The sequence below is a fragment of the Orcinus orca genome, chromosome 11 (genome assembly GCF_937001465.1).
Source record: "Orcinus orca chromosome 11, mOrcOrc1.1, whole genome shotgun sequence".
Taxonomy (NCBI): Eukaryota; Metazoa; Chordata; class Mammalia; order Artiodactyla; family Delphinidae; genus Orcinus; species Orcinus orca.
The window spans coordinates 97,417,448-97,438,064 of record NC_064569.1 but is presented as its reverse complement, the minus strand read 5'-3'; the positions used below and the strand labels follow the sequence as shown (position 1 = coordinate 97,438,064).

Below are 20,617 nucleotides of genomic sequence, written 5' to 3'. Positions count from 1 at the left end.
TCCAGAAGTGAGCAATGAGTGACTTTTCTTAAATGTTATTAAGAGCTCATGAACGTTAACGTATTTGATGCCTTTCAATTCATTACAGTTATTATTCTCCTTGATACTCAATTTGTTCTGTCTTGGCCACTGGGAGGCTTTTTGTGTTGGCTCCGGAGTCCTGCTGGTGTGACCCTAGTAGTCTTTGATAACATTTCTTGGTATAACGAAATGCTCTAGGCTCTTCTGGTACATCTCTTGCCTCAGACCTGGAATCAGCCATTTCTCCAAGGACTCCTGTTTACTTTTATTTGGAAATGGTATATATAGACCGAACTTTGGGTGAGGAATACTGTCTTTAATTTACCTGGTTTTCTGTCCAGGTAACTCAGAGAACCTTTTCTCAGGGGACATGGGATTGAGGCTGATAGAAAGATTGTCCTGTGAAACTCTGAATAGTTGGAGGACACCTTGGGGTTACCTGGAAAGGAGGGGCATTAGAGAACGAGAAGGAAAAAGTAGGACTGAGCTAGACCAGCTGGACCCATTTCCCATAGCACTTCCTTCCCTTCTCAGCACCCTGTGTGTCCAGAGAGAGTCGCCTGTGTGTTACCACCATGGCTTCTAGAGCGAAGGGCATAAATATTTCCATGGCTCAGAAAACAGCTCTGTTTTCCTGCCTGTACATAGTGAAAACTTTTAGGAATTACTTTCTTGGATAGCTAAGAGTTGTATAGCCATTTCTTTTTGTTTCATTTTCAAAATGACACAAGTAATAATGTAGTAGCAGTAATAGAAATCAAAAACAAAAAAGTCACCATCCACCTTACATAGCCAATGACTGTTTCCATTTTTCCACATTCTCTTCCACTTTGTATCCACATACATATGTAATCTTTACATATTTGTAATCAAAATGCACCTACAGTTTTATATCACGCTTTTTAAATGGGAATATGCATATTATACCATTCTTCACATTGGCTTCATAGTCTTCAAAATTATAATTTTATGGATGCCTACTGATGCTGGCCATTGTGGGAGGTGCTAAGAATGCAGAAATAAATAACAAAGAGTTCCTGGCCAGAGTGGCTGCCAGGGTATGATGGCTGTGAAGACTGATGGGCACATAGAAGACTGAGTGTATTAGGAGGCTGAGGGCGGCCAGAGATGTGGTGGTATTCACGTGTTCTAGCCAGGGATCCAGGGATTTCTGAGTCATGACCTTTGTCATGTCACCCACCCAGAACTCCCAGTGGAACAGGGTGCAAGGGGCAACATCAGGGTGAATCCCAAGTGCTAATATAAGGAATTATAAATCTGGTATGCCTCTTGGTGCACATATCTGGAAGTGACGCTTCGTCATATCTTCCTGGCCAACTGTCCCCTTTGTAATTATATCACTACCCTTTTATCCCTCTGGCTTTTATAGTCTATCTTATCTGCTATTAAAATACCCATGACACTTTTCTTTTGATTAGTATTTGTCAGGTATCTCTTTTCCCAACCTCTCGTTTTCACTCTTTTATTGTCATGGTTTCAGTGTATTTCTTGTAAAATACCATATATCTGTATTTTTAAAATTCCAAAAGGAACATCTTTACCTTTGTGATGGGCCAGTTCAGTCTGTTTCCGTTTGTTGTGATAGATGGATTTGGATCGTCCCCACCACTTTACTTTGTACTCTCCATGATTTACTTGGTTCTTTCTTTTTTCTCCGTCATGTTTGGTTCGGCTGAGTTTTTCTTATCACTCTTTTCTTTCCTCCACTGCCTTGAGACTTAAATATTTTATTTCTATTCTTACATTGATTATCCTTAAAATGTTAACATGTGTTCTAAACTTGTAAAGCCTAAAGCTAATCAGTGTTTCCATTGTCCTGGGTAAAACAAGCACTTTCAGCCCACATGTTACCATTGGCTAGTGCCGTTTTTTTTTTTTTTTCCGTGTTGGGTCTTCGTCTCTAGTTGCAGCACACGGGCTCAGTAGTTGTGGTGCATGGGCTTAGTTGCTCTGCGGCATGTGGGACCTTCCCAGACGAGGGATCGAACCCATGTCCCCTGCATTGGCAGGCGGATTCTTAACCACTGCGCCACCAGGGAAGTCCCTCTCCCATTGCTTTTATTTATTTAATTTATTAATTTTTTAAAATTTATTTATTTGTTTAAATTTTTGGCTGCCTTGGGTCTTTGTTGTGTGGGCTTTTCTCTAGTTGTGGCGAGCGGGGGCTACTCTTCATTGCGGTGCACAGGCTTCTCATTGGGTGGTTTCTCTTGTTGCAGAGCATGGGCTCTAGGCGTGTGGGCTTCAGTAGTTGTAGCACGCGGGCTCAGTAGTTGTGGCTCACGGGCCTAGTTGCTCCGCAGTATGTGGGATCCTCCCAGACCAGGGCTCGAACCCGTGTCCCCTGCATTAGCAGGCAAATTCTCAACCACTGTGCCACCAGGGAAGCCCCAACTCTGTAAGACTTTGAAACCCTTCTCTGGTGAAAAATTCATTGTTTCAAAGAAGGCTAATACTCAAAACAGGACCAATAAAAACTGTATATTCGTCCATTTATCCACTCAGCAAATATTTTTTGTGCTCCCGTTACATGCTAGGAAATATTGAGTCCTTAGGGATACAAAGCCTGACCGCAAGAGCTGGGTCTAGTTGGAAGGATAGAAGACATAAAACTTACTGCAATATAAATGCCAGGGGGTGAGAACAACGTGTGTCAAGATTGTTAAGAATCGAGTGACTAGTCATCATCAGCTGTTTAATTAAGGACTAATCCAGGCCTGCTGACCCGTCCTCCCTCGTCCCACCCTAGAGTGTATGGGTTCATAACCAACTGTAGCCCATGACAGGAACATTCTCTTAGTTCCAAAATAGCCTGTTTACTTACTTAGTTGTACTGCAAAGGGAGGCTGATTCATGACTCTGCTTGAAGCATTAGCTCCTGCCCCACTTTCATGTTTATTTTAGAAAGCAGCATTCGGATGCTTTTGGTACATAGCAATATCTCCCAAGTTAGTTATTTACTGAGCACATCCAATAACTGAATCTCTAGTAACTAACCAGGAGTGCGATGAATTACTTTGCCTCAGACTCATACATGAGCGAGTACCAAAGCGGAGCTGCTCGGCCTCAGTGTCTACCTTGCGAAGTCTGCCGAGCGAGGGGCAGTCTGCGCTGTGGGGCAGGGCTCTGGGGAGGCTCCCAGGGCCTGGAGGTGGACCTATGGGTCCGGGGTTTGCTCTCTGCTCCGGAGGCTGCAGCGCCGCACCTCTGTCCATCTAGAATGCCACTGCACAGTGTGGATTCCAAGGTTTGGGGTCCTGCTTTCGTGGGGGAGACGCTTTAGTTGGTACACCAGCTGTCATTAATCTTTATGCCTATATGACCTGTTCTCTCAGGATGGACAGGAATAGTGCCACTGACTGTGTGCCGGGCCCTGTCTTCAGTGATTTTCTCGTATTCGCTCACTTCGGCCTCTCAGCACCTCTGTGAGGTGGACACTGTCATCATCTTCATTCAGTTCTTTCACTTCATCCTCATTTGCTGAGGAAAGGAACGTGGGGGCGCGTGCCCGGCCTGAGGCTCCCAGCTAGTGAGTGATGGGGCCAGGATTCGAACCGGCTGCTCCAGAGCGGGCGCGTTCCGCCCTGCGCTGAGCCACCTGCTAGCATGTCGGGTGGGCCACCTCTTTAAGATAAACGAAGGCTTCCGTGTGTTCATCCCCCTCAGCTTGTATTAGTATATTGAAGAAGTAATTTAATTAAAAATAGTGAAATCTTCATCTCCGCTAATGGAGGACTGTAATAATGCTTACCGTGCCAAATATGTCACTGATGTACCGCTTGGCAGACAGACTGACAGACACACCTGAGAAGGTGGGGGATTGAGTGCCTGCCCCACGCCGGACCCGGCCATGGGCACTTAGGTCGAGCTCATAGATGAACGAGGTGAAGTCCCTGCTGACAATGAGCTTACCCTCTGGGGCATCACACGAGAGCCACGGCCATCAGATACTTGAGAGCTGCAGAGGGCGTGGTTTCCGACTGACATGCCCGCTCCAACCCCTCTGACCATTTACCTGGGTCTTGGCCACGTTCTGGGACCTGGAAGGAGAAGGAGAGCAGAGGGAGAGAGCCAGGAGTGGGCAGGGATGGCATGTTGCTTAGCCACAGAGGGCAGCCCTGGGAAGCAGGTCCCCCTGATGTAGAGAGGAGCGCAGAGCTGTTAGAAGATGCTTTAGAGCCACTCCAAGAAGCTGTGTGTGCTGCCTCCACACACTGGCATCCTCCCTCCACGCGGGCCCATCACCCTGGTCACTTCCATTTACATCAGCTGTGGCTCATTTTCCTGCGCCCGGAAACAATCTGTACTCTGCCTGTTCACGTACTCTTATTCTCGGTGTTATTATTTGCAGCTCACATGACTTTATACATAGAAAGTCCACAAGAATCTTCCAAAAAATATTAGAAGTAATAATAGAATTGAGAAGGTCATTGGATACAAGGTCAATATGCAAAGATCAATAATATTGCTATAACCTGCAGTAAGCAATTAGAAAAAGAAGTTTTAAAATATCATTTCTAAAAATATTTTAAAAAACCAAATACCTAGAAATATATCTAACGAAAAATGTGCAAAATTCTCTACATTGAAGGCTAGAAAGATTGCTTATACAAACAGCCATGCTTTACAAACTTTCAGAAGGCATAGCAGGAGCACTTCTCAGCTAATTCTCTGAGGTCAATATTATCCTGATACCAAAGCCAGACAAAGAGATCACAGGAAAAGAAAATCACAGATCAATATCCTTTGTGAATATAGTTGCAAAAATTCTCAAAAAAGTATTAGCAAAGTGAATCCAGCAACATGTAAAAAGGATTAAATGCTACGACCATGTGAGATTTATCCCAAGACTGCAAGGTTTGTTTAACTTCCAAAAGATCAATTAATGTAATACAAAATATTAATAGAAACAAGGACAAAGCTGCATGATCATAGATGCAGAAACAAATATTTGAAAAATTCAACACTCATTCAGGATAACAATTTTCAACCAACTAGGAATAGAAAAGAAATTCCCTAACCTGATAAAGGGCACTTATGATAAACCCAAAGCTAACAGCATAGTTAATGGTAAAAGACTAAATACTTTCCTCCTGAGATCAGGAAAAACACAATGATATCAGCTCTAGCTACTTCTTTTCAACATTATACTGAAGTTCTAGACAGTGTAATCAGGAAAGAAAAGAAATAAAATGCATACAGATTGGGAAGAAAGAAGTAAATAAAACAGTCTTTATTCACAGACAACATGATATTGTAATAGAAAATTCTAAGGAACGCACACACACACAAACTGCTAGAATTAATAAATGAACTCATCAAGGTCACAGGATACAAGATCAATATACAAAAATCAGTTATATTTCTATAAATTAGCAATGAACAATCTGAAAATGAACTTCAGAAAGCAATTCCATCCACAATAGCATAAAAAGAATAAATTACCTAGGAGTCAATTTAAGAGAAGAAGTGCCAGGCTTGTATACTGAAAATTATAAAAAACTGTTGAAAGGAAAAGAAGACGTAAATAAGTGAAGAGGCATTCCATATTCATGGATTGGAAGAATCGATAGTATTAAGGTGGAAATTCTCTCCAGATTGATCTGTAGATTCAATGCAAACCCCGTCAAAATCCCAGCTGGCTTTTTCCCAGAAATTGAAAAGCTGATCTTAAAAATTCATTTGGAAATGCAAAGGTGGCAGAATAGCCAAAACAATTTTGGACAAGAAGAAGGAAGTTAGAGTCCTTAAACTTCCAGATTTTGAATCTTAGGATAAAGCGACAGTAATGAAGACAGTGTGGTACTGGCATAGGATAGACTTAGTGGTTGACAGAACATAATTGTGACTATGGAAATAAACACTTCCATTTATGGTCAATTAATTTTCAACCAATTCAGTAGGAGAAAGGATAATCTTTTCAACAAATGGTGCTGAGACAATTGGATATCCATATGCAAAAAGATGAATTTAGACATTTTCTTTACATCATATACAAAAGTTAACTGAAAATGGACGATAGACCTAAATATAAGAGCTAAAACGGTAAAAGTCTTAGAAGAAGACATATGTGTAAATCTTTGTGACCTCGTGTTAGGCAAATATTTCTTAGATGTGACACTAAAAGCATGATCCATAAAAGAACAAAATCTGTAAATTGGACTAATCAGAATTTAAAACTTTTGTGCTTCAGAAGATACCATTAATGACAGACTGAGAGAAAATATATGTAAATTATATATCTGGTAAAGGACTTGTATCTAGAATATATGAGAACCCTTAGGACTCAATGAGAAGACAACCTGATTTTTTAAATGGGCAAGAGATTTTAATAGACATTTCACCAAAGAATGTATAGGAGTGGCCAAATAGCACATGAAAAGATGCTCAATGTCATTAGTCATCAGGGAAATGCAAATCAAAACCACAATGAGATATATCACTTCACACCCCTAGGATGTCTACTATCAGAAAGACAGACGGCAGTAAGTGTTGGCGAGATTGTGGAGATGGAACTCATACACTGCAGGTGGGGATGGAAAATGGTGCAACTGCTGTGGAAAACAACATAGTAGTTTCTTAAAAATTTCAGTGGGAATTTACCACATGACCCAGCAGTTCCACTCCTAGGTATCTGTGCAAGAGAAATAAAAACAGGTGTCCACACAAAGGCTTGTGTGCAAGAGTCCATAGTAACATTCTTCATAATTTCTAAACTGGAAACAATCAAAATGGTCGTCAGCTTATGACAAGGTAAACAAAATGTGCTCTGTCATACAGTGGAATAGTAATATCAGGAATAAAGAGGAACAAAATGCCGATCCACGCAGCACATGGATGGACCTCAGAACCATTACAGTAGGTGATAGAAGCCAGATGGAAGGTGCATACAAGGCATATACCGTATGATTCCATTTACATGAAATATCCAGAAAAAAGCGAATGCAGAGAGTTAGAAAGTAGATTTGTTGCCTTAGGATAGAGATGGAGATGGAGAGTGAGTACAAATGGGCACAAGGTTTCTTCGGGGTGATGAAAATATTCTGGAATTAGATAGTGGTGATCGTTGATAAATTTACTGAAAATTATAAATATTAGTTGTCAATGATTCCCATTTGGACATTAAACAATTGTCACTCCCAAACCAAAAAGTGCCCTGCGCATATCCTCTAAATTACTTAATTTTCTCCAAGAGGACCTTATATCCTTTTCAGATCTTGGACCCCAAAGTCATAGTTGACATTTATACACGGCTTTATTACTTCACAAGTCTTTGGTCACACTGGTATTCACAATATCTCCCTATGAAGAGGTAGGGTTCTTTATTTCCCCTGCTTTTCCAGTAAACAGTTTCTCTGTTTTTTTTTTTTAATTAATTTATTTATTTATTTTGGGCTGTGTTGGGTCCTCGTTTCTGTGCGAGGGCTTTCTCTAGTTGCGGTGAGCGGGGACCAGTCTTCATCGCGGTGCGCGGGCCTCTCACTATCGCGGCCTCTCTTGTTGCGGAGCACAGGCTCCAGACGCGCAGGCTCAGTAGTTGTGGCTCACGGGCCCAGTCGCTCCGTGGCATGTGGGATCTTCCCAGTCCAGGGCTCGATCCCGTGTCCCCTGCGTTGGCAGGCAGATTCTCAACCACTGCGCCACCAGGGAAGCCCAGTTTCTCTCAGTTTTGATATTCAATTTACTTATTGGTAATTTTTTATTCTGGGGGAAGAAATTTGCCTCACGGTATTTTGCTCATAATGTTTTCTTTATGCAGCATGGCTGAAATTTTTTCTCACTAAGTAATTGTACATTTATGTGAGTGATGAGGTTGGTGGTAGTGAAAACGAGCATGGTTAACATTCTTAGTGAATCGGCTAGTTGTAATTGAATTGCCAGGAAGTTCTGTGCCCCATGAGGCTGAGCCGCGGGGCCCTCAGGTGGGTTGGGGTGCCCTGTGAATGTGCCAGCATTCAGCCTGCCCTGGGAAAAGGGTCAGCCTCCTTCCTCCTGCCGTGTCCTGGCAGAGAACCTTGTAGGACCTCCTGCCCTGGGCAAAGGGTCAGCCTCCTTCCTCTCTTCAGCCTGTCTCCTGCCGTGTCCTGGCAGAGAACCTTATAGGACCTCCTGCCCTGGGCAAAGGGTCAGCCTCCTTCCTCTCTTCAGCCTGTCTCCTGCCGTGTCCTGGCAGAGAACCTTGTAGGACCTCCTGCCCTGGGCAAAGGGTCAGCCTCCTTCCTCTCTTCAGCCTGTCTCCTGCCGTGTCCTGGCAGAGAACCTTGTAGGACCTCCTGCCCTGGGCAAAGGGTCAGCCTCCTTCCTCTCTTCAGCCTGTCTCCTGCCGTGTCCTGGCAGAGAACCTTGTAGGACCTGCACTTGCAAAGTTCTAGATTCCCTTCCCCCACCGCTCTTGGCACGTGGGTTATACAGTAATGACCATCCGTTGAGGTATTCGTGTTTCAAATCATAATTCTATCTGGCCCAAACTCATGCTTTATTAAGTGCTGCTAAATACACGTAATGCTCTTGCTTCCTTTTTTTTCTTTTTAAAAAATTCCCTTATATATTCTCATGCTCAGAAACCTGATGGACATATAACGGGGAAGAATTGCGACATATTCTAAATTGCATGGTTGTAAAAATAAGTGATTCAGAATTCAAAGAACTAGTGCAAACGCTTGACCCTGGGTGCACCGGATGGGTCAACGTCAGCACGTTTATTGAACTGCTTGAAGAGAACCCTAAGGTGAGTTTTACAACAACTTCATGTTTGCTTTTCTGTTTACGGCAGGCAACTTAAGTGTTCTTAGTGAAATAAGAGATGCAGGTGAAATATGGTTTAAATAAATGGATGAGCACATTTTTCAGCTGCGTTAATTTTTAAGTAAGAGTTGTGTTTAAAAGTTGCTTAACTTTGAGTTTTTAAATCTCATTGAAGGATGCTCTTTGACATTTCTGAAAACTTTTCCTTGAGTGACAGCACTTTATATGCTGGATGTGACTCCTTTTCCCAGCATTGCAAAGGCACTGCTCTTGCAATCATGTCTTGCAGTACAAACAAAAACAAACACTGCTTATTGCCTCTAGTGACAAACACTTACTTTTAGTATTTGTTTCTTTTGGCTGAAAAGTTGATGGTTTTATTATTAAAAATACTTCTATAACTTTAATAGCTATTAACATTTTAAGAACTTAAAAATATCAGATTAGTTTCAGATAATGCGTGCAGTAAGCACTAACAGAGTCTCGTTGAAACATTTGTTAAAGACTTTCTTTACCAGGTACAGATTAGCTTTTGGTTTCAATATTATGGCTTCCTGGGCTTCCCTGGTGGCGCAGTGGTTGAGAGTCCGCCTGCCGATGCAGGGGACACGGGTTCGTGCCCCGGTCCGGGAAGATCCCACATGCCGTGGAGCGGCTGGGCCTGTGGGCCATGGCCGCTGAGCCTGCGCATCCGGAGCCTGTGCTCCGCAACGGGAGAGGCCACAACAGTGAGGGGCCCGCGTAGCGCAAAAAAAAAAAAAAAAAATTATGGCTTCCTGAATGCCCACCTTGTGCACATCCTAAACCATGTCACTCAATCCTTCTTGAACTCTGATTCAAAAGTGAGTCCCAGAGCCCTTTTACCCACAAAAATGAAGAGCTGCAACTTTTCCAGAATTCTGCTGTGGGACAGACCCTGTGTTAGCTTTTGTAAATCATCACCTCTGACTGTCACAGCAGCCCTGCACATAGCCACCTTTTTTTCTTTAAAAACAGAAATACAGACATGTGAGCAGTCTGCTCTCCATGTGGCCAGCAGCGTGGTCTCTGCCTACTCTTAAGTCAGATGCTGTCAGCCTCCAGGCTGCAAACCCTCTAATGGCGTTGGGACCCGCAGGATAAAGCAGAACTTCCCCACGTAGCTGATGAGGTGCCACGTGGTCTAGCCCTGCCACCTCTCACGGGGTCTCCTCACCGCCGCACCCTCGGGTCCTCGGGCTCCCCAGGTTCCCGCCGCCATCCTCGGCAGTGCAGCTTCTGCCAGGATCTCCTTCCTGCTCCCTGGTCCAGGGCCCATTCTCCAGGGACCCTCCCTGACCCCTCTGATGAAGCTTGTCTTGCAGTCATCAACCTCACACACCTGTGCCAGTCACAGGGTCATGTTTCTGTCACGATGTTGTCGTGCCTCCAGGAAGGCGGAGACCTTTCTGGTTTTACTGCCCATTGTACCCACAGGCATAGCCCAGTGCCAGCAGCACTCAGAAAGCAGTTTGTTGAGTGTATGTTAATATAAACAAGTGAATTAGAAACGTTAGAACGCAGAGATATGCAAATAGAAGAAACTTAAGATCACTGCTAATTCTAACATTGAGGAATTGTGTTACATTGTTACTCACTCTTATACTTTGTTGCATATTCTTCCAAACCTTTATACCTACACAGGCATATGATTTTTTGCAGCTTTATTGAGGTATAATTGATATATAAAAACTGCACATATGTAATGTATATAATTTGATGAACTGGATATATGTATACTTTCATATATAGTATCTATTTTATTTTAAAATGAGACCATATAATTAGTGACTTTTTAGTTTGTCATTGATTAACGTATTGTTAACCCTTAGTGTCAGTAAAAATTCTGCTATGTAATATTAAAAGATGCAGCGTATTCCCTGCTCTTATAATCTGGGTGTTCATTTTTCTTCCTTTTATAAATTTTGCTGCAAGGAATATTGTATTGCCTCCTTTTTTAAATCATCCTATGATAATTTCTTTAGTATAAATTTCCAGAAATGGAATAAAAATTTTATATATTTTTTTAATGTTTTATTTTAAAAGTTGAATATATGTATGAAGTACAAAATGCAAAAGATGCAGAAGGGAATACAGTGGAAGTGAGTTTTCCCTCTACCTCTGTCCCCAGCCACTCCCCAGAGACAGTCACTGTTACTCTAGAGGCTGTAGATTATCAAATTGTCTGATGTTATCCATTTTCAACACTAGCAGTTTGCTTCCTTTTTTATTTCTGCCATTCTGATAGGCAAAAATGTCATCTCATTATTCTTTCACTTTGCATTTATTTGATTTCTAGGTGATGGATTTTTTCATGTTTCCTGTACTTCTTAAAAATAAGCACAAGTTAAATGTTATTACCCCATTTCCAGATGGGGATTGGGGGTGGGGAGCAAGCTCACTTCTCAAGGTCTAAAGCTATTGGCTAATAATCAGGGACAAAGCTGCCAATCCAAGTCCACCTGCCTCCAAAGCTCCTCCTGCCTTTATGAGTGATTTGTCTTTATATATTTTCTCTTTCCCAATTAGCTAAGCAAAACATCCTCCTGTAAAGACACCAAGGCACCTCTCTTCCTGGCTTGGGATTCGGTAAGTAACGCTTTCCCATGTGGCCCCAAGATGCTACCACCCCAGGTTACAGACGTGCAGCTTGGTAAATATGTTTGTTTTTTCTGTTAGGTGGAAGAAATTGTTCATGACTCCATTTCCAGGAATCTACACGTTTTCTATAATATGCTGCGGTCACATGACCTTGGAGACACAGGGCTCATTGGGCGAAATAACTTCAAGAAAATCATGCACGTTTTCTGCCCATTTTTAACAACCGAGCATTTAGTAAAGTAAGTTTTCTGGTAACGAAATTAATTCATGCCGTGTTTTCCATAAAGTCTGTTTTACAGTTTTAAACCTTTTTCTGCGTTTTTTTTTTGCCATGTTAGTAGGTAGTGCTGATAATAGCTCCTATGTATTGAGTCTGTACTGAGCGTCGGGCGTTGGTTGAAAGTCTGGCATATATGCTGTCATGTAGTCCTCACCACAGGCGTGTAGGGCAGCTATGACAATTCCTTTCGTGGGTAAGGAAATGGAGGCCTGGAGACGTTAAGCACCTCCTTGGCGTCACACAGCTAGTCAGTGGAGCCTGGGTTCTACTCTGGTCTGCATGACTCCTATGCTCTTAATCGTTATGCCATTTAACCTCCCAGGGTGTCTGGCTATGATCAGCCAGCCCATAAATGGTAACTTGAATTATACTTTTCTTTCGTTTTAGTTTAAAACTTAATTTGTGGTGGATGAGCTGAAGCTTGGGGGCAGGGGTGGGGGGACAGGGATATCAGAGAAAGAAGAGAACGGTGTCCTGAAGGTCCCAGGGGTCCCCTGCCTGGTGTCCCTTTCAGCCTCCACACGGAGGGGCTCACCCCTTGGGGCATTCCCTCTCTGCAGATGACCTTGACAACCTGCAGGCCGAGCCGGCGCTCTGCAGGGGATGACGCCCCCGACACGCCACCTGCCACCCACTTGCTGCTGTCCCAGGACTCAGAGCTGCACGGGCTCAGGGACGGGGGCCGATGTTTCCCAGCGTGTGGGCAGTGATCTGGGAGATCACTGTGGGTGGAAATCCAGTGGAATCACAGCGATTCTCTCATTCCTTCCAACTGGAACGTTAAAAATCTTATTTATTGTTTTTCTTTACATTACATTGACTTAAAGTGACCTGAAACATAGTTGATAAAGATAAAGATTGCTCTGGCTCCGGTGAGGGGAGCAGACATAATGGGGAGAGAGGGAAAGAAGGGGCTTGAAAGGAGGGGGCGGCAGAGGACTGCAGGGGGCGACTGCTTTGGGATAGGTCTGGGCAGTAGAAGGACAGACCTGGTGACTCTGGACCGGGAGGCTGATGGCAGAGGGGGGAAAGGAGTCTGCAATGATGCCAGGGGCTGCTGGCCAGTGAGAGAACACAGAAGGAGTCAGCCAGTCGGGGTGAAAACACGCGAAAATCTCCAGGAGGCGTGGGGCTCAGAGAGGAGTCTGGGCCGTGATGAGACTCCAGCGTCCTCACACCAACGGTTGGTTCATTCGTTCAGCAAGCATTTGTCCGGGGTGGATGGGGGACTATCTGAGGTGAGAGGGCTGCAGGTGGGACCTGGCAGAGCACCACCAGACAACCAGGGCCCTGGCTGGTCCAGCAGCGAAGGAGGCCGAGAAGGTTGGGGCAAGGGGACAGGAAGGGCGGTGCCTGGGGCTAACGGGGCAGGAGGAGGCCAGCCAGGTCCCACGTCGCACGGGAAGCAGGTGGGCTGAGCAGGGGCCAGGGCTGGGAGGGGCGGGTGGACCCCCCAGCAGGTGCCAGGGGTGCTTGTGGAGTGGAGGATGCAGTGCTGAGAAAGGGTTCACCTGCTTCACAGACAGGCTTTGTGCTTGTCTGTGGGCTGGGAGGAGAAGTTAGTGGAAAGCCAGAGACTGGAGAGAAAAGGTGTGATAGATGGAGCCAGGCCAGGAAGAGGGGCGGGCATGGGCGCTAACCTAGGAGTGCTGCCCTCCAGACTTCTGTTTCCTCTGTGCAGGGGGAGGTGAGATCATCAGCTGAGGGGAAGGTTGGAGAAGGAATAGGAACCCTGGGAAACTGCAACTTCCAAGGGGCAAGAGAGGGGAACCTCTTGGGGGGGGTCTCTGTTTACTTGTCCATAAAAAGGAAGATGTCGCCCAAACTTTGGGCATTCATGTTCTACCTGAGTACATTTTATTTTCTTTATATCAACTCCTCTTTTTCTGAAGTATATTAATTTTTTTAAAGGCTTTTCTTACCACCATACATGTAAAAACATCCTCACTTGCTATAAAGAGGTTACACTAAGACTGCATTTCATGAAAAAAATATGATTAAATCCTAATGAGATGCCTCTATCTGCCAAGGACTCTGAGCCTGAGACTTGCCGTCGCTTTAAAATATAGGTTAATAAGTAGAAGGAAATACGAACTGCGTTAGATATCACTTGAAGTAAAAGAATTGTAAGTTTGCAAACACGTTAAAAGACAGAGCAGGGAGGTACAGAAACTGGTCCTCCCATGTGTGCCTTGTGGGCGTGTAAATGATAAAGCCCCTTCGGAAATCAGCTGGATGTAGCAAGAACCGCCAGCCCCCCACCCCCACCGCCGGAGCTACCCTTTATCTCTGCAGTTCTCCTACGAACACACACCATGAGCTCACGTGGAGGTTCAGGGTGTGTTTGGACGGCCAGGGGCGTGCATTGGGGTGGGGTGGGAAGGAAGCTAGGATGAGCCCCAGCTTCCGGCTTGAGCATCTGGGTACTCAGGATTGTCACCTGAGCTGGGGGAGTTTCAGGGCTGACAATCAGAAGGTCCATTTTGGACATGTTAACCTGGAGAGGAGATTGGTGACACCCCACCACCCAGAGTGACAGGTCACTCTATTCACCTCCTTCTCCACCTCCCCTCCACCCCACCTCCCAGGTACTCTCTACGTGTCACCCGGCTCCATTTTTCATGGCTCTTGTCATTTGTTGATGTTTATTACCTGTGCCACCCACCAAGGATGTAAAGCACAGGGACTTTGTCTCTTCACTCCCAAAGTCCCGGTACCTAGCAGTGGAACCGTACCCGGCTCATGGACAGGGCATCTTAAGTGTCAAGCGACGGAATGAATGAATGAATGAATGAGTGAACTTAAGTGAGTTGGTTGCGCAGGCAATTGGATATTTGAGATGGAAGCCCCCGTATTCTCTTCTCCATTACGTAGCCAGTCTTTGTCTAAACTGCAAAGACGATCACGTTAAAACCCTGCTTGAAGCATTTGGGTGTCCTCTTGCCATTAGGGAAATACCAGATGCTTTAACAGAGCGTGGCTTCCCAGCCCGCCAGGGTCCTCAAACCTCTCCAGAGAGGCTTCCTGGTGGCTCAGTGGTTAAGAATCCGCCTGCCAATGCAGGGGACACGGGTTCGAGACCTGGTCCGGGAAGATCCCACATGCCGCGGAGCAACTAAAGCCGTGTGCCACAACTGCTGAGCCCACGTGCCACAACTGCTGAGCCTGAGTGCCACAACTACTGAAGCCCGCATGCATAGAGCCCGTGCTCTGCAACAAGAGAAGCCACCGCAATGAGAAGCGCACGCACCGCAACGAAGAGTAGCCCCCACTCGCCGCAACTAGAGAAAGCTCGCATGCAGCAACGAAGACCCAACGCAGCCAAAAGTAAATAAATAAAATTAATTAATTAATTTAAAAAAAGAAAAAAGCCTCCCCAGAGCTCGGGCTCTGCAGCCAGACTGCCTGGGTTCAAACCCCAGCTCGGCCCGAGCTAGCTGTGAACTCGGGCAAGTTCTGAGCCTCTTCCCTCCTGCAAATGTTAGAGAGTTGTGGTCAGGATCAAACGAGGTAATAGGCATGAAGCCTCTCAGCCAGTCTCAAGCCCGTGGGAAGCTCTCGTGTGCGGCGGCTGTTCCTGCAGGTCCCAGCTCAGCTGGGCTGACTGGCTTCCTATTTCCTGAGAACACCAGGCTCTCTGTTGCCTCTGGGCTTTTCGGTGATCTGTTCCCTCGGTTCAGAATGAGCGTTTTCCCAGCCTCTTGCAGCTCCATGAGGCGGGCATTGCTTTGGTTTTCTCACAGTTGTGGCTATAATACGTAACACAGTGCTCATCACAGAGTATTACTGAAGCAATTATAACAGTTGCTGGTACTTACTGAGCAAAGCGTAGTTTGGAGCTCATGCTCTGCCCGCTGGCTACATGCATGTCATCATGATATTGTGATCCTGGTATCCCAGCTGTGGTTTATTGAGCACAGATACATGCAGCAGGCCAGCCCAGTGCTAACAGCTTTACATGGATCCTCTTATGGAATTTTTACAGTACAGTAATCCTCTGAGGTGGGGACTTTCATTATGTGCATTTTATAGACAAGGAAACTGAAGCATAGAAAGGGTCACGTGCCCCAGGTCAGAGCTTCTCGACCCTTTGATGCTCCTAAAAGTTATCGAGGACCTCACAGGGTTTCCGTTGTATGAAGTGTGTCTACCAGTACTTACTGTATGAGAAGCGAAAGCTGAGGCATTTAACCTGTCATTGCAGAAGATGAGAGTGCACTTACTACTGTGTTCCCCTGTAGGCTCAGGAAAAACTTCGGGATTTCAAAATAAGGGTTTATTGGATAATAAAGAGGTTACAGAAATTAGAGCAGGGATAAACAACACGAGCTCATAAGGAGCTAGTAAAGTGCTGTAAAGAAGCTGATCTGATAAAGACGCAGGCCTCCTAGAGCACGGACTTGAGGACACGGGGAGGGGGAAGGGTAAGCCGGGACGAGGCGAGAGAGTGGCATGGACACATACACACTACCAAGCGTAAGATAGACAGCTAGTGGGAAGCAGCCGCATAGCACAGGGAGATCAGGTCGGTGCTTTGTGACCACCTGGAGGGGTGGGATAGGGAGGGTGGGGGGGAGGGAGATGCAGGAGGGAGGAGATATGGGAATATATGTATAACTGATTCACTTTGTTATAAAGCAGAAACTGACACACCATTGTAAAGCAACTATACTCCAATAAAGATGTAAAAAAAAAAAAAAAAGCTGAGCTGAGCTCTGAAAGCGCACTCCAGCTCCTCATGGAAGCCCTACACGCTTCCGCAGCTTCAGACCATGTTAGTGAGCGCAGCCCACACGAGCACACACTCCACCAGCGGTCGGAGCAAGGAATGATCACATGCCTTGCAGCCTCTGGAAGGTCCGCTGTACACGCACCAGAGACTCGGGGTGGAAGAGACAAATGACAGCGTGTATTCATGTGAAAAGAGTCGTGGCCTCACTGTGCCGGGGAAGTGTCCAGGACCAGACCTCGTGACGCCCGCCTTCAGTCATGGAGCCAATATCCAGACCCCGGGAGGCAGAATCCAGGGCTCACGCCCACACCTACTGTGCTCTAAGCCTTGTGCATTTTAACGGATCTGTGGAAGTTTTTCTTGGGTCTCAGCCTTTACCAAGTTTGCAACAATGAGCACGTACAACGTTTATGATTAGGAAAATATTAACAAACAAAATGTTGGAAAAGAAAAAGATCCTGCCATATTAGTGGTTTCCTATGTTTTTCTCAAATATTTGCATATCCCCAAATTCCAATAAAGTACTTCCATAATTCCATACCAAATTTCTCACGAAATTTTTTCTTTATTTTACATTTATTATATCTTTATTGCAGTATTCTTACAGACAATAAACTACTCATATTTAAATAATACAATTTGAGGAAATCCATCATGTGTATATATCTCTGTGAACCCATCACACGCTGTCAATCCAGATACCGAACTTTTTCATTCCCCCTGAAGCTTTCTTGTGCCCTTTTGCAATTCATCTCTTCCACCCACCTAGCACCATGTCACTACAGATGACTTTGCATCTTCTAGGATCTTCTATAAATGGAAGGCTACAAGATGTTCTCTTTTTTTCTTAGGCCTTATTCACCAAGCGTAATGATTTTGTGGTTCACTCACGTTGTTGTGTGGTTCTTGGTCGTTGCCGAGTAGAATTCTGTTTCATGGCCTTACCCCACTTTGTGGATCCATTCACCTGTTGATGGACATTTGGTTTGTTTCCAGTTTTTGCTATTACAGATAAAGCCACATGTATTACACGTCTCTGTGTAGACGTACGTTTTTATTCTTTCGGCTAAGCGCCTAGGGCTGGAACAGCTGGTTCCTCTGGTGAGTGGCTATTCAGTTGCCAAAGCGTCTTCCAAAGTGGCTGCAGCATTTTGCATCCCACCAGCAGTGGGGGAGGGTCATAGTGACCCTCAACCTTTGTGGCACTTGGTAGGGTCAGTCTTCTTTTCGCCATTCTAATGGGTGTGTTCTAATTAGTTTTGAAATTCAGACTCTGCAATAAGTTTCAGGATATTGCTTCAGAAAGAATCCTTTACAAGAAACTTTTGGCATGCCTAGGAATTAATGGCCCACCCACTGTCTCTCCAGTTCCTGTTCCAAAGGATCAGCTGTTAAATGAACATCTTCAAAAAGGGGAGCGGCAGCAGCCAGATCTTTCTGAGACGTAAAATAAAGCAAAATGAAAGCGTTCATTAAAACCACTGTGCCAGGCTTCCCTGGTGGCGCAGTGGTTGGGAGTCCGCCTGCCGATGCAGGGGACGCGGGTTCGTGTCCCGGTCCGGGAAGATCACACATGCCGCGGAGCGGCTGGGCCCGTGAGCCATGGCCGCTGAGCCTGCGCGTCCGGAGCCTGTGCTCCGCAACGGGAGAGGCCACAGCAGTGAGAGGCCCGTGGACCACAAAAAAAAACAAAACAAACAAAACCCCACTGTGCCTATTGCAGTGTAGATAGTTAATAAATATTTGTTGACTGAGTATTTAAATATTTTATGATCTAAATAAGAAAGATGGCAAACTGTAAAAACAGTGATTAAAGTCAGGGAGTTTTAGAGCAAGCAGCAGAGATCTTAGGAATTACTGCATTGACCTATTAATTCTAGAATTGAAAGCACTGAGACCTAAGAGATTTGGGGACTTACCTCGGGTTATTCACAAGCATGGTGCTCATCCTGCGGGAAGGACCCAGGACTTTCAACTCCCAGAGAACCCGCCTGCCTCTCAACTATTACGTACCTGCGTTCACACTTATTCTTCTCCAGAAACTTAGATTCCTTACCACTGTTAAATATTTATTGCAAAATATACTCGTTAAACTGGTTAACATTTTCTAACATGAATGATAGAATTATTTAAATGATTGCCAAACTGAATTGTAACAAAAAACATACTTAGTAAATCTATTAAAAGTCAGACTGATGAATATTCGAGCTCTTCTTCATTTTGAAAAATATAGGTTTCATCTAATGAAAAGATATTATTTTAACTTGCTTGTTCATAGCTTATAAAAAATCCATAAGGAGAGGTACAATGTAGAACTATTCAGCCAGCTTCACGTTGTCATATCCCCTTTAAAAACTTCTTAAGTGTAGAGCAATGGGAATATTTTAATGCTATGCTAATGAAATTTGAATATCTGGGCACTTCAGTAGTACCTGCTTTATGAATGGGCAGAAAGATGGTATTTTAAGAGAAAGGTTAAATATTCTCTGATGAGATACGTCTGCCTCCTAAAAACCAGTGAAAGAAGTAATAGCAATTAAGCATTTCATAAAATGTGGGCATTCCTGGAGAGCTCCTAAAGCCGACAGAAGCAGCAGGAAAGGAGTGGAACTCTGTTCTCCAGGACTATCTCATGGTTGTCAAAACGGGGTCCAGGAGACTTCTGGAGAGCTGAAGAATAATTATCCTTCGATGACACGTACATTCTCATGCTCAGACCCAGAGCACATCACGTAAGATCTGCCTTTTATAAATTAAGTTGATTTTGTGAATCAGCTTGGTTTAACTGTGGACGTCCCTTCCTTCCCACGGCTGTTTGATGGCCTCTTTGATCTAGTTACCACAAAACAGCCTATTTAATGTAAGGCCTATAATAGGCTCTGACTTTTCATTTTCCCAGTTCACAAAAATATCTTTTTTCGGCCATATCTTCCCAGTCACACACCACATTCAGCCAGCTCAAAGCACAGCTGAAAATCTTAGCACAAGGATGACAGCAGCCCCTTCTCTGAAGCTCCCCACCCTGGCCTGCTGCCACGTGCTGGCATCTCAGGCAGAGCTTTACCTGACACAGTGCTGCTGGCCTGTCTCTGAACGTGCAAGCCATGGGTGTGTAAGAAGTCCCCAGGTCACTCCATCGACCTCAGCATCTCTTTCCTCCTTTGTGAAAAGGGGATGGTAAACCCCCTTGTTGTCCTGGGTTGAAGCGTACATGGGTGAGGTCTACAGGAAGTGTGTTGCTGCATCTGTGTGCCTGCTTGTGATTTTAGAGCCAAGCCCACTGAGAGTAAAAGTGCTGTGACCGAGAATATGACGAAGGATGTGCTTATTGAAAAACTCAAAAACTGTATACGGCAGCCGTACCCAGCATTCAGAAAACGATTTCTGGACTTCAGCAAGGAGCCTGATGGCAAGATGAATGTGCATGACTTCAAGAAGGTAGGAGAATGGGTTTCTTTGTGTTTCTATGTTTCCTCCTTTCCTGAAGAAGTTCAGCCGTTTTCTTATACGAACATGCTTTAAAGGATAGACATTAAGTGTTTTCATTAAGGCTTTATTCCAGGGCAAAGCAGATTCATTTCTAGGCATCTTTCAACAATTGAAAAGGATTCTTCTGGCCAAAAATGTCTTTGGCAACTTTCTCAGAGCATGCTTTTGTTGTGGATGTGGCCGGCTTTTGATAGTTAAACTTTCCAAGCGCAGCGTTCATTGTTGCATTCTTTGGCCATCCGCTGAGTACCTGTCTCCCTGCGTGTGGTGGGGCAGCATGCAGGCGGGAGCAAAGCTGCTCGGGCCCCCATCCCTGCCAGCAAGGGGTCCCCGCCATGCTGTGATAACAGAGCTGTGGTTTGTTCCTGCAGAAAGTGGGGAAAAATCCTGGCAGGGAAAATGCGAGGCTCAGAGTGCTGATTTGCATGTGCTTGTGGGAACTGGCGAGGTTCTGCCAGAAAGGACTCCGTTTGAAGGGTTCTGCATAGACTTCTCAGGAACTAATTTAAATGATTGCTTAAAATTCCTATTACGGTCCCTCTAGCTAATCATCTTCAGCTATTTTTAAGAGGAGCATTGCAGCTAATAGGTAGCAGTGTCCGTGTGGACAAATTTAGAAGAAGGCAGTGAAATGTATTTCCAAGAAGAGAACAATTATATTAGTAGCTGCAATTATCTAGCGCCTGCCCCCATGCCAGGCGCTGTATTAG

At 44.8% G+C, this 20,617-nt stretch overlaps 1 protein-coding gene across 1 annotated transcript in view; it reads left to right on the top strand.

Moving 5' to 3' along the window:
* The window catches only part of EFCAB6 (EF-hand calcium binding domain 6), a 177,931-nt gene that overhangs the window by 38,842 nt on the left and 118,472 nt on the right, over window positions 1-20,617 (top strand). Inside the window, 7 exon segments of the mRNA XM_033404957.2 lie at window positions 3,378-3,435; window positions 8,604-8,622; window positions 8,625-8,770; window positions 11,335-11,394; window positions 11,485-11,645; window positions 17,689-17,862; window positions 19,688-19,856. Of these exon segments, the coding sequence (XP_033260848.2) occupies window positions 3,378-3,435; window positions 8,604-8,622; window positions 8,625-8,770; window positions 11,335-11,394; window positions 11,485-11,645; window positions 17,689-17,862; window positions 19,688-19,856 (787 nt within the window).